The sequence below is a fragment of the Enoplosus armatus genome, chromosome 7 (genome assembly GCF_043641665.1).
Source record: "Enoplosus armatus isolate fEnoArm2 chromosome 7, fEnoArm2.hap1, whole genome shotgun sequence".
NCBI classification, from domain to species: Eukaryota; Metazoa; Chordata; class Actinopteri; order Centrarchiformes; family Enoplosidae; genus Enoplosus; species Enoplosus armatus.
The window spans coordinates 2240001-2253596 of NC_092186.1; the positions used below are offsets into that span (position 1 = coordinate 2240001).

Below are 13596 nucleotides of genomic sequence, written 5' to 3' on the forward strand. Positions count from 1 at the left end.
GACATTACACATGTTCAGTAGGAGGAGGATACCATAGACGATTTGCATGCTGTAACATACAAACATTTGTATTAAGACATTTCGAATAATCCAAGCAACAAAAGCAGTTTTCTTTAAAAAGAGAAAAGGTAAAATAACACAGGTAACTGTTCTTCTCTACACATTATGTACAAGTGGAAATAAATACGGTCTAAAATCTGGCTCAGTTAATCTCTTTTTGTCGTTTTTCTTTTCTTTTTAAAACAATAGAAAAATTGATTGAAAATAGCAGTTAAAGACGCATCCATGTTTCGCAGTAGCAGATTGTTTTGCGTTTTTGTCCGCAGTCCTTGCACCTCTCGGGGGGGTTTATGGGGGAAACATTTTGGTGGCGTTTTGCATACCCAGGCCTTATTGATGGCGGAGGAGGAGAAGCGTTAGAGGAGGAGAGAACCATGGGCCATGCTTTCCATACATGTGGAAGGATTCTGGGAGATGACTGGAGGTTACCATACATGTCCTGCATGCAGGGTTGCAAATAGGGATGGAAACTATAGACTTGCAATATTGAAAGGTCTCTTCTCTGCATCACAGACCGCCTCACTTTCACACTAACAGTCTGTTGAGATTTCTGGAGCCAAAAGAGAGGCGGTGTATTGCTTTTTCTGCTTCCATTTCAGTCCAATCTGATTTTTAAAAAAGTCATTCTCCCCCCCCCCCCCCCCCCCCACTTTTAAGACAAAGTCTCTCTCTCTGAATTAAGACAGTCACGTTGAATGTCAGATTGGTTCAATAAGACTTCTGACCAGGTTCTGTTGCTCCAGAGAAAAGTCTACAGGCTAAGTGATCCCATGTGCCCACCTGACAGGTTGTAGTGAGCTTACAGAAGTTTAGCCGAAACACCGTTAAGACTCGAAATGCGCATCTAATGCTTCGGTTTCGTTGTTGTGTATTTTAGTCTTTTCTGTCGAGGGAATAACTGTAAACAAAATACAAACGCAGAAAAATAGAAATTAATGTAACAAGGATGTTTGGGTGGGGGTGAAATTCAGAGTCTATGCTACAAATCGTCAGTCTCACATGAAGAACTCAGTGTTGGCCTGTTTCCCGGACGGATCTCTCGTGTTCGCGGGTCCACCGGCATTGTAGGTCCGGCTGGCCAGCTTCTCGTACTTCTCCTTGTAAAGATCCCTCTCCTTGGCGAGGCGCACCACGTCCTGCTTCAGCTGCTCCACCTGGCTCTGCAGGGTGCACTTCTCGGTCTCCAGCATGTGCCTCTGCTGGACGCGTTTGAAGCGGCAGGACTGCGCGTAGCCGCGGTTCTTCAGGGTGCGTCTCTTCTGCTTCAGGCGGATCACCTCCTCCTTGCTGAAGCCCCGCAGCTGCCGGTTCAGCTCCCGCACCGTCATGCTGACCAGCTGCTCGTCCGAGAAGCGGTCCTCCAGGCGGGCGTGGTGGCCGTGGTGGTGGTGATGGTGGTGGTGATGGGCCTGGTGATGGTGGCCCGCCGAGGCCGTGGACAGGTCCTCCCCGACGTACTGCTGCCCGCGGAAGCCCTCGTAGGCCTGGTGGTGGTGGTGATGGTGGTGCGCGTTACCGATGAGGGCCTCCACCGCGTCCTCCGGGGTCAGATTGAGCGCCTCGGGGTTGATGTGGTGCTGGTAGCTGGGGATCCAGTACAGGTCCTCCAGCTGAGGCTTGCCCGCGTTGCTGTGATTGTTGTTGCCGCTGCTGTTGTTGCTGCTGCCGCTGCTATTGACCCCGCTGGTGAGGCTCTGGTTTGGCTGCGCGCCCGGGCTCGGGGCGCAGAAGCTCGGCGACGAAGGCACGGAGGAGCAGGGTGTGCTGATCGGGGTGGAGGACAGAGAGCCCGACGGGAGGCGGTGGCAGTAGCGGTCGGCCTCCGGCGGCTCCTTCTTCACCTCAAACTTCATCAGGTCAAAGTCGTTGACGTACTCGATGGCCAGAGGGCTGTTGGGCAGCTCTGCGCTCATGGCGAGGTCGGTGGCCATTTCAGTCCATGCGACGACTCCTGCCCTCACAGCCAAACCGACGGCGGGCAGCCCTCTCGAATACAGATTGCGAAGAGGAATAAAAGCCTGTATGGTGTGTATATATAGACACACGCACACGCCCGGCTGCTTGGAGCTGCTGCAGGGACAGCGGGTGGGTGGAGAAACTTTTTAAGGCTGCTCGTCCCTAAGACAACTTCTATATATAGTGGCGTGAATATACGTATGCATGTAAATGAACTTGTACACCTGCCAGTTTGCCTCCGCTCGCTGCTCTTGTTGACAACTTATCCCAGGTCAAATGCACGCTTTAATACCAGGAGCCCCCGGGGCGGCTGAAACTCGAGCCCGGTGAATTTGGAGACACCAACCTGTCTTGTCCTCGCTTCACCTCTGCAGCCCACTTGCCTCCTTGTGATTTACTGTCCTCGGCTCTGCTCGATCAAGTAACACGAAAAGTCTTCGTCTCCTCTGCTCGGTGCGTTATAAATATTTTCCAAGCATCCTTCTTCGCCTCCTGCTGTTTACAACTTGATCATGAAGTCCCAGGCAGCGGGCTGAAGTCACTGCAGCATGGCCCAGAGAGAAAGTTTCTCACACCATCAGATCAGAGAGAGTGTGACAGTCACAGGCGCAGCGCAGGCGTGCGTAAAGGTGTGCCAAAAAGTCCCGGGAATCCAAAATGGAATGGCATGTGCAGAAGTTTTCAAAGTTCATATGCATCTGAGATTAATCTGAAGCTGCAGGTAGCGCTCCTACTTGGAGGGACAGGAGAGTCTGGTCCCTGGTCTCTGGTCTGTTGTTGTGGTCAGTCCAGATATTTTATTCAAGCGGCGGATTACTGACAGCTTCGGTCCCCACGGTCCTGTCCCCCCTCACCGGGGCGCGCTGTTGACCTTACGTGTTGACTGTGTGTACTATTATGCAAGAGGTGATAAATTCCAGTAGGTTTTCTCTCTAACGGCCCTCGAATTGTTTCTAAGAGCTTCACGGTGCAACCACGCAGTGTCACTGAGACGCTGGAAGGCAATCTGCTCTTATAAAGACAGCGTGGCCCCCGACCCTCCCACACTGAGGTGTGACGGGCCAATGGGAGGAGATCACAGCACTACATTTGCATTCTCCTATAGCAAAGCCTCCAGTCTGGCAGCGGCCGGCCGAGCGGAGCCGAGCGGAGCCGAAGTGAGCGGAGCGCGCAGGGAGAACAGGTGCAGCAGAACCCCCCCCTCTAGTGACCGAGCAGACGCTACTGCACCGCGGAGCGCGGACACACGAGAGCTCCGGTAGTTTCTCAGAGAGAGAAAACGTTCACTCGGAACAGAGAAACCGTTTTCCAAACAGTGTCACTTATGTAATGAGTCTGCCAGCGCGGGTTTGCACGAGGGGAGAAAAGGACTTCCGGGTTGTTTCATGTAATGAATGGTGTTTATCACGGTGTCACTTTACGAGGACTCCAAGTGACTCTGTCAGACTCTTTTTAACATTTACACCTTTCCAGCGTTTCTTTGCAACACTCGGGTGAAACTCGTTTAATATCATTTCTGAAGCGAAACATTTAGTCAGTTTTATCAATTCAGGGCGAAGTTTTCTGGAATAAATGACACCTGAAAGCAACATGACTCTGACACACTAATGAAGACCTGATGTGCAGAAACAGAAGCAGCTCAACACATAAAAGATATTAAAAGATTAAGAAAGAGGACCAAGTTTGAATTTTAAAAACGTGTTGGTAAAAAACAAAGAATATGGCTGAAAGGGGGGCAGAAGGTGTGGACGCAGGTGACACCGTGTCTTATCCGGTAGTGGACTACACTCAGGACTGTCTGCTGCTGGAGGCCCAAGTGAAACGTTATCGATATGAACAAATATGGCACAAAATAAAACACATTCTGCCTTATTAGCTTTATTAAGAACAGCTTATTGTGTCCGTTTTACTCATTTAGGTCTCTCAAAGGAAGCCGGAGGATGACTCCGACACCGCAAACTACCAAATCTATCAATACTGATCGATTTAAGGCCGCGCGCCCCTCTGCCAAAAATCAATCCGCATTTCCGCGAGGCTGTGAGGAGGCCGCGCCGTGGCTGCGCGCGGGTTAAGTATGATTGGATAGTCCCGGTGGTGGTCTTCAGGGTCTTCATTCGCAATTAACCACAAATTGCATCCCGTCTCATCTCCGAGGATCGACGGATAATTAAGCTCCGCCGCATGCGTCTCCATTCCGGACACATATGTCTTTTTCCAGGAGAGAGAGGCTTTCGGGGGGGGGGGGGCGCAAACCAGAGCGGAAGGTTGAGCAGGATGTCGATAGTATCATGGGAGCAGGACTTAAACCGGGACACCGCTGCACCCGACCCGTTTAGCCTCTTCAGCAGCGGCCGCCCCCCGGAGTCCCATCTCCCCGCCGATGTGTGGTCTGATATATGTGAGTGATATATCTGCGGAATAAAGTGCCTATCTGCGGAAAACAGGTGGCAGTAAGTTTAACTTGGTCAGATGTGAACAGGAAAACCTTGCACAGCTGCTGAGCTTAACTTCCAGTCCGAATGGCCATGAAATACGCCCCCCCCCCCCCCCCCCCCCCTCCTCAAATCTGCTGGCGAGGATGAAAAGAAGAGTATGAGATGAAGGGACGGAAATCATATCAAGGTATTTTAAGTTTAGGTGCGCTAAGTCATTAGGAGAGGTTTTTTTTTTTTTTTTTTATCAAATAAGCAGGAGCTGGCCCTCAAACGCCAAGCTAAGCAGTCTGCATTGAAATGGCACATTTAAGAAGATCTGCTGTGGTCCATTCATTGTCAGGGGAAGGGGAGTGTCTGCGGCCGAGGGCTTGAGACATAAATTTTTGAAGTCAGGGTTTTCATTGTGCCTTTGCATATTGGGACTTCGCTGCAAGTGCAGTTCTACCGATTTAAGCAAAATGGACATCAGCAAGGTGGAGGATCGACGGCGAGCTTTGAGCCAAGGTAGCCAGCATCCAGACCAAAAGGAGCGGCTCCACGAGGTGGCTCAGGGTTATCTGAGGCCTGGAGGTTTTTGTCACCGCAGTTAAGTCACTAATGCCGCTGTGGAGGAATCAGCTTTAATTGTGCAGGGATGCGACACGCACGCATGTGCACGGACAGTGAAGTTAACAGGGAGGCTTACTTTAGAAATCAGGCCTTTCACCACATGTAGGAGGCCTCGCTTGTATAGAAATCACGTTTGTTCACCAGAGCGATGAAAGGTTTTTGGTCTCAAAGAGGCAGAACATGTGACGACAGAATCTGGACTGAGAGGAGGAAAATTAGAAACTAAACTTAAAGGAGAATTCTTCCTTCTGTAGTTTTGACTGACCTCTAAAGCTGGTTACAGGCCTGAAGACCATGAAACCTTCACAGACTGGACAAACCAAACATGATGACTCTTTGGGCGATTCGTAGGTGATGACCGCGGAAACACAAGAGGTCACTGATCGAGAAGAGTTCATTAATCCTGCAGTCCACTCTGGAAGGGGAAAGAGAAAATGAGCTACATTTGGCTGAGAAGGTGGATGGAGAGACGAGGAAACAGTGTAAACCTCAGAGAGCTGGAGGAGCTGGCATGCAGAGTGAGGTGGACTTCAGGTGAACTGGCTCTGAACTAAAACTTGAAGCGTATCATAAAATAATAGATAATCTCCTCTCTCACTGGCAGAGCGGCACTTTTCCCATTAGCTCACCGTTGTTTGGTCTGTTTTGGTTTTACACGTGACGTTAAAGGTCCTGATTCTAGTTGTAAACATCAAGCAGCGACTGGAGGACAGAAGGAGTGGCGGTGTGGTAATCAGGAGGATCCAGAGAAATCCTGGAGGGCTGGGTTCTGTTCCACAAGATTGTCTTCAGAGAGCAAGTTGAAGTTGTATTTCACGTATCAGAGTCAAAGTGTTTTTGTTTGTCATCCAAGGTTGACCGTGGTTTGTCCCACTCTGTCCCCGATGAAGACAAACAAGTAGAATCCTTCAACGCTGTGTGATTTTATCTCCCGAGAGTCAACACCAACTGACCCAGACTGGAACTTTGCTCAGATCAGCTGTCACGTCCAACTCATAACTATTATCAGCCCATCAATCATAAGGTGTGTCGCCTTCTTAAAAAGAAGTCAGACGGGAAGAAACATGAGAAGTCAGATGATCAGGCAGGTTGTGAACAGTTTGGTCAGATTATCTAAACTGAGAGTGAAGTGTCGTTAATAATGTGTGCACACATTCATGGTTGAACCACTGAGTCAGTCTGTAAACGAACAGTTTGGCTTATAATTTTACAATTCACCTTGTTTTTCTTTGGCAAGCCCGGGGGTTTGTTTACAACCTGTCTGATAGCGGCTAGAGGGACGTCTGATAGACTTTTGTGATGTCACCATGTCCCCAGATGTCAGCCGTAAGTTGGTGTTGGTGCTGGTGTGATGTTCATTTGTCATGAGTTGGTCATTGACCTCCGTCTGTGTTTAAAAAGGCACAAATACGTGTTATTTTTCTTTCATAAAACTGGAGTTCTTCAGCTTCAGTAAAAAAAAAAGATTAAACAGATTTGTGGCCAGTGGCGTGTTTTATGGTTGTGTGTGTGACACGGGAAGGATGAGCATATTCTAGTTTATTAAAAAGGCTGGTGCCTACATTAGTTTAACAAGGTTGTCGGGAAAGAACCAGGAGGAAACAGGATAACTGGACTGTGTCTTTAGCAGCTCCACAAAATATTTTAGAAAGACTTTTGGGCGCACGGATAAGAAACGTATGAAGGACGTGATATTTGCACGTCTTCTGTGATATTGGATGTTTTAGGCGCCTCTTAAGGTTTAGTTTCATATGAATTGATTGTTTTATTGGTCTTGTTAATTGATGCATTGCTTATGAATATCTTTTTAGTTACTGATCAATTGTATTTATTTAGCTTGTTAACTAAAGCTAAAGCTCTCTGTGTCATCTGTTGGACTCGTATCTCTTTGGTGTTTAGCTGCGACCAGCAGCTCTGTCGGTCGGTCGGTCGACAAACTAGTCCCCGCCCTTTGGCAGCCACAGTTTTTTCCATAGGAGGCTGAAATGTAGTATGGAGGTCAAGTGTGTGTGTGTGACGGTGTGAATGCATTAACAGGCACATACATGATTGCTGCTATTACAAATGTGCCCTTGTGCATGGGCAGCCAAACAACTTTCCCCGTCAAGGATTAGTAGTCTGTCTATCCGTCTGTATAATGTTCTACCCAACAGCAATGATGGCCAACACTATGAAAATAAGATCCAAGAAACTGGAATTATCCCTCAAAGGAATGAAAAACCTTTTGAACACATGTACCACACACACACTCCGACAAACCAGTTCGTATCAAGTCTCTCCAACACACACACACACGATGAAGAATCACAGTTGACCTTTCCTTTTGTCTCTCCAAGTCTACGTGGACGGATGATTCCTCTCCCTGTCTTCTCTCCCGTCTTGTGCGCTTTTACTAAAAATTGAAATATTGATCTTAATTAGAGTTTGCCGAGCTCAGCAGCTCGCGTTGAGGGTTTTAGACAAGCGGCAGCAGACATCTGTCTAAGGCACTTACGTCTTCAGCGCAGGAGAGGAGCAACGTGGGTGAGGAGGAGGAGGAGGAAGAAAAAAGAAAAACGTGTGGTGAGAGGAGAAGAGTGATGGCTCCCTGTCTCCTGCCTCTTCTGAGAAACATGTCCAGCTCTCCATCTCTGCTCGCTGCTGTCAATACATCTGAGACAAAATCGAGTTGAACAGTCTCTCACACACACACACAATGGAAATACCCATCCTGACGAAATGTATTCACCACAGTTTAACTGGCAGTTATGCGACAATCTGTACATGAACTTAAGTTTTCTAAATTGCTGTACAATCATCAACAGACTGACTCTCTTTTGTTTGAGGTCAGATTGACGACGGATGAGTTTGGAAATGCAGACCAGCTTTGTAAAAAGCCAGCGAGACGGGACACTTCCAGTCCCGTGACTCAGTGTGAATTAAGAAAAGGTTGACGTGAAACTGTCAGTGTATTAGTCAGCTGCAATACATGAGAATGAGTGAGGAGATTTAACCAGTGCATTTAGTACAGAGCTGTGGTCAGGAAATTAGTAGCCTAGCTTAGCATAAAGACTGGAAGCGGGGGCAAACAGCTAGCATGGCTCTGTGAGAAAATACACCTCAACACCAACAAATGATTGATTTTAACATGACTGGTCAGTGAGCTCATATGCGGGTCATTTTCCACCCCCACCGCAGTAATATTACAGCTGCAATTAACAACTGTTTTTCGGCAAACTCACTGTCCTCCTGTAATTCAAATCCTGTCCAGAGCGACGTCCTTGTATTTCGTGTTGTATTTTGAGTTTTTAACCACATGAACAGCTGCTTGTCCCTCTACTTTTTATTTGTTTATTTTAATCAACTGTGTGAAATTTGACTTTTGTGGAGGAAGTCAAAAATGTTTTTGTTAATCTAACAGACGTCGACATGTTAACGCCAACATACAGGCCTATTCGGGAGTTCTCAAATCACAAACACACACACACGTTCACGGCAGGGTGATGATGAAGTCACTGTCCACTCATGTGTCTCGTCTCCAGGCTTTAAAGTGAGGAGCACTGCTGCTTCTGTCACCACCTTCCCAATGAAAACTCTCACAAACACGCTGGGGTCATGTGACAACACCGCCGCTCCCAAACAGAAACTCACTCACGGCCTATAAACACTTGGCTTCACTTGTCAAAAAGAGTCTGTGAAACAGGACGCAGTGAGAGTTGATATTTTATTAGCCTTTTTAAAATGTACAAAACCTGATAAGAAAATCTGTGTTGTAAACACCCAAATTCATATGTAAAACAGATTTATAGATATAGAAGATAAAACTTTGGGGCCCTGAGTGAAGAAATTCAGAGGGAAGAGACACAGATACACCTGTTAGGACAAACCTGGAGCACAGAAATCACTGAATCATTGATCGAAGTGTTTTTCACCTCCAGTGCTGCTGGTCTCTGTAGTCTCACAGCCGAGGCTTGATCTGCAGTTTTTTCTCTGGGGAAGGAAAACAGGAAATTAAAATGAAAATAAGAGTATTGGCAGAAATGAAACGACAAAAAGACAATGAGACAAGGTGTGTGTGTGTGTTCTTTCATGTGTAACTGACTCTGATCTACTGTGTGTTGAATCCTGCTGAAATGCTGAGTGATGACAACTCAGCTGATGAGTAAATGAGGAAGAGAACAGGACAACAGGGTTGATTGAAGGTGTGTGTACAGGACATGTGTGTGTGTGTGTATGTGTTGTGTGAGCTCGCAGTCTGGCAGTGATACATTGCATCTGAGCTAATTCATGCAAAGTGAAGAGGAGCTTGTTTGGCTGAGCTCCACCTTTAATGAGGCTCTGGGCGGCGCAGTGTGTTAGTGACGGACCAGAGAGTCATTAGTAATACTTAAGAGCACAAACCAACCGGACGGAGAGGGTGGAGGGACGACGAGATGATCACTGCGTCACGTGTGTGTGTTAGTGAGTATGTCGGAAGCAAAGATAATCGATTTACAAAGACTACAGAGAGAAAAGCAGCAAATCCTCACATTGGGAATGTTGGAACATTTGGACGCCGTCACATTTTTGCTTGACACAAGATTGAAATAAGTGATCAGTTATCAACACTGTTTCCTGTTGATCTATGAGTCCATCACAGAGCACATAGATATTTGGGCTGTGTGTACCGTATGTGAGGGGAGAAGGTCAGAGGTCAAGATGTCAAAGGTCCTGCTTGTTTCCAAGCAGAGGAGACTAACTATAATCCATGAAAGAGAAGGAGGATTACCAAACAGATGGACAGTTTCTCATTCCTGACAGATTTCTCACCATCCAGCAGGAATCTGATAAAGCTGCCACGATAACACAGTTCCAGTTCAGGGTGAGAGGCGCCGGGCAGGTGTGGGGATACTTACGAGCCTCCAGTTGAGCGCCACTGTGTTGTTGTTCTCCCCAAAGAGTGAGAGGGTCGCCTCTGTGCTACTATGATTTTCTGAGAGGAAGACTGTTCTTTGTACCTATGCATGTGTATCCAGCCTTCTGGAAGTCTCTGGGTGGGTCCTGGAAAGGATCCCACCTAGGGACTCTATAGTTCTGCCGGGGGACTTTATCGCCTACTTGGGTAATGATGGAGAAACCTGGAGGGGAGTGATGGCCCGCCCGATCTGAACCTGAGTGGTGCTTTGTTATTGGACTTTTGTGCTGGTCATGGATTGATAGGATACAGTGATTCATGAGTGTACCTGGTACCAGAACACCACAGGCCAAAGTTTGATGATCGACTTCTGTGCTGGAAAGGAGGCTCTGACCGATTGTCGAACCTCAGATCCGGGTCGGGAGTGAGTTGTTGTATCTTAGGTTCTTTTTTATGAATGAGGCAAAAAAAAATGGATGGAAACCCTGACTAAAATGAAAAAAAAAGAAACAAAAAACAAGATGGCTACAAAGTACAAAATAATATAATAGGGTATATGTTCTCATTTTTATAAAGTATTACATTTTGTCTTTTGTATTTAGAAGCCGATCATATTTGGGAAATCCTGGGTATGTTAAGTCAATAATGAAATATAGGACGTAATAGTATAATTTTACATAATAAGTGGATTTACTCTTGAATACATCAACTGTGACTAAAAGATCTACCCAAATCTCAGGGCAATAACTAACTGCAGATCTTTTAAGAAAAAGTAATTGAGATGTTTGATGATCCATGTCCTCCTTTTCCACAAAGCAGACACAAATCTGTTGTCTCTCAGCAGTTGAAGTCTCTTGGGACATTTTCATTTTGTCTGTCACTGAAAAACACATTGGCCATCTCTGTAGCCAAGACAAAATGCAGTCTTATGTTCATGAAAAAGAATACCTGAGCCCTGGAGGACAAAATCTTATTCAGGACATTTCTTAAGGACAGAACTTAAGTCATTTTAAGGAAGTCTTGATAGTCTTGATAATATTTTTCTAAGCAATTACAAATAGATTCATTTGGATTGTAAATCATCATGTGATTCACAGTCAGTTGAGCATCAGATGAAACAGACAATAAAATACAGTGAAACAACATTTAAAACACAGGGTGAAAACAGGTCAAAGGGGTTAAATGTTGCTTTGCAGTGCCAGTCAGCATGTATGTGTGTGTCCAGCAGGCAGGGGCAGGTGGATGGGGGAGCGTGGTGGGAGGGGGAAGGCAGCCTCTCCTAATCCTCTATCTGTCAAGTATGTCAACAGAGAGCTCAGCTGTGCCTCCGTCCAGCCCAAAACCTAAATATTATTACCTCTGTCCTCTGAGCATTATTACTCCTCCCCTGAGCATCATCGCACTCACTCTACAGCCCAGCTCGGATCATCATTATCTGTCTGCAGCTCAGGCGAACCACCACTCCCCATTCTCATGAACTCAGGAATGATCTTGTGGCTTTCATGACAAACATGATCCTTCCACAAAACATCTCTGGACAATATGCCCGACAGTCAGCACTTTTACTCCAAGTAAAGCAGTTAATCCCCTTAAGGAACAGTCTATTTTTTTGACAATCTGGATGTAATTTTCCCACTTTTTCCCATAATTCCTATCAATTTAAACATTTTACTTGTCAAATCTGGAGTCCAACAAGGGCAGAATTTGGAGCCGTCCTACAATACAGACAAGCTGTAAACAAACACCAAATTTAACCAGGTTGTCTAAACCTCTTATTTGGAAGTGAAAGTGGAATGTAATGCTTTCTTAATATCAGTAATAATGCCAATAACTAATGCACAGAAACAACCATGGTAACAGTAAGTAAGTTGAAATAGGAAGTCTGCAATGTTTACAACGTACAGATCTTAACAGACAGAACGTAGTGTACAAAAATTATAATGTTTGCTTGTGTTTTTTCTCAAAAAAGAAAATAAAGAGAGTGTAACATGACCACTTGAATTGTTGGCAATATCCCCAATAATCCATAGGAAAACTCAGACCTGTGTTGTGAAAGAATACCTCACCCAGTTGGAGTCAATTTGGTGATTCACATGTGAGAAGACGTCTTTGTTAAAACTAGACTTAACTTGTAGACGTCTAAGTTTCATATGAACCACTGCTTCAATAGCATGAAGCAGGTTATAACTACGCAAATTAATATAGTCACTGCACAACCTGCAAATCACCAATTGAATGCTTCCTGGACACTTTTACCAGTGGATGGTCTCATATGGTTGCAGGCTGTGGTCTCTTCAAGTCATATGGTTTTGTTTTGTATACATCATGGGACGCAGAGGTGCTCTGGGTTTGTTGGGTCGTGTATTTTCGTACCTTTAACCTGCGAGGTGTCAGCCAGCAGTGTGTCCGGTGTGTCTGCCTCCTCTGGGGAGCTGGATAGGGAGATAAAGGACGGCAGTGCCAGAGGGCCTTCGGTGGGCGACCCTGGAGCAGCCTGATGGCCCTGCGGCATGATGACAGACAGGCGGGGCCTAGAAGAGACGTTCAAGGATGTTGAATTAGTAAAATGTATTTAGATGATGATCCTTGTCAATCATGAGTCTGCTTCCCTGACCTCCTGGGGGGCTCCTTGGTTCGGGCCCTCTTCGCTGGGGTGGTGGAGGTAGTGTTGGCGTTTCTTTTGGCTCGTTGCCGATGCTGCAGCTTGCAGCGGGCTCCTCGAGGGCAGGATCCCGTCTTAGAGAAGTCTGGGCACACCAGAGTGTGTTTCTTCTTACACTGATGGTTCGAGACAGGGAGATATTAAACCCACAGGTTTTTATTAATAACAGCTAATGATGAAAATAAATGATGATGATACTGCTAAAAAATTCTAGTATGTGTGGATTTAGTTTTGGCCTCCATGTGTGTTTTTTGAAGGATTTCTTTCTTTGACATTTTGCCTTTATTTGATTGGGACTGAGATACAAACAGGAAATGCAGGGAGAGATTATATGATACATGTCTTATAGCATAATGTTCGTTTTTAAATTCCTTAGAAAGTTAAAGTTTTTGGCCTTGAGTAGTGCTCCGATGACCTCTCTGCACAAAGTGAGGCTATATGCTGATTAGGAGCTGCTATTATTCCATCCATTCTTTTGTAACGTACTGCTTTTGAGAGACACTCTTTAACATGCTAGTTGAGCAAGTGGGTCACAGTTAGCGTCATTCTGAGGAGCATTGTGCATGAGAGAGCGAGCTTTCACATGCATGTCTGCAACTGAGTGTGTATGACAGTGTAATACGGGTGTAAATTGGTAGCTTCATTCTCCACGAGATCCGATCCCTCCCACCTGTCAGAAAAGCTAATTATATTCACTCTGGGGTGCAGGCTGCAAGGAGTGTGTGCGTCTGTGTGTGTGAAGGGGTGAGGAGTGGGAGTGGGAAGCACATTTGTCCAGAAATAGAGTGTGTATTGGGGGATGTGTGTGTGTGTGTGTGTGTGTGTGGAGGGGAGAGGGATCTTGAGATCGATTTTCCAGGAACGCTATGGACTCTTGGTCAACTCTCTCTGGAGCCCAGCAGCCCTGACTCACTGCCATCAGAGCCCCTCTCACCGTCCTCACACCCATGTTCCTGCACCCCTGGGTGCCAGGGCGGCCCAGGGTCAGCTCGCTGTCAAAT

The 13596-nt window shown here is 46.3% G+C and overlaps 2 protein-coding genes across 2 annotated transcripts in view; both read right to left on the minus strand.

Moving 5' to 3' along the window:
* Positions 1-1055: 1055 nt before the first annotated feature.
* mafaa (MAF bZIP transcription factor Aa) lies at positions 1056-1991 on the minus strand. The gene has a single exon (XM_070909211.1). The coding sequence runs from the start codon at positions 1989-1991 to the stop codon at positions 1056-1058; it is 936 nt and encodes a 311-aa protein (XP_070765312.1).
* A 6784-nt stretch (positions 1992-8775) lies between these two features.
* Positions 8776-13596, minus strand: part of zc3h3 (zinc finger CCCH-type containing 3) — a 51771-nt gene continuing 46950 nt past the window's right edge. The window contains exons 10-12 of the mRNA XM_070909428.1: positions 12548-12711; positions 12307-12464; positions 8776-9029 (exon numbers count right to left, since the gene is read on the minus strand). Of these exons, the coding sequence (XP_070765529.1) occupies positions 8998-9029; positions 12307-12464; positions 12548-12711 (354 nt within the window). The 3' untranslated portion in view covers positions 8776-8997. The remainder of the gene's footprint in view (positions 9030-12306; positions 12465-12547; positions 12712-13596) is intronic.

Bases quoted from the DNA above. Each gene is read 5' to 3' on its own strand.
- mafaa (XM_070909211.1), bottom strand. From the start codon at position 1,991: ATGGCCACCGACCTCGCCATGAGCGCAGAGCTGCCCAACAGCCCTCTG.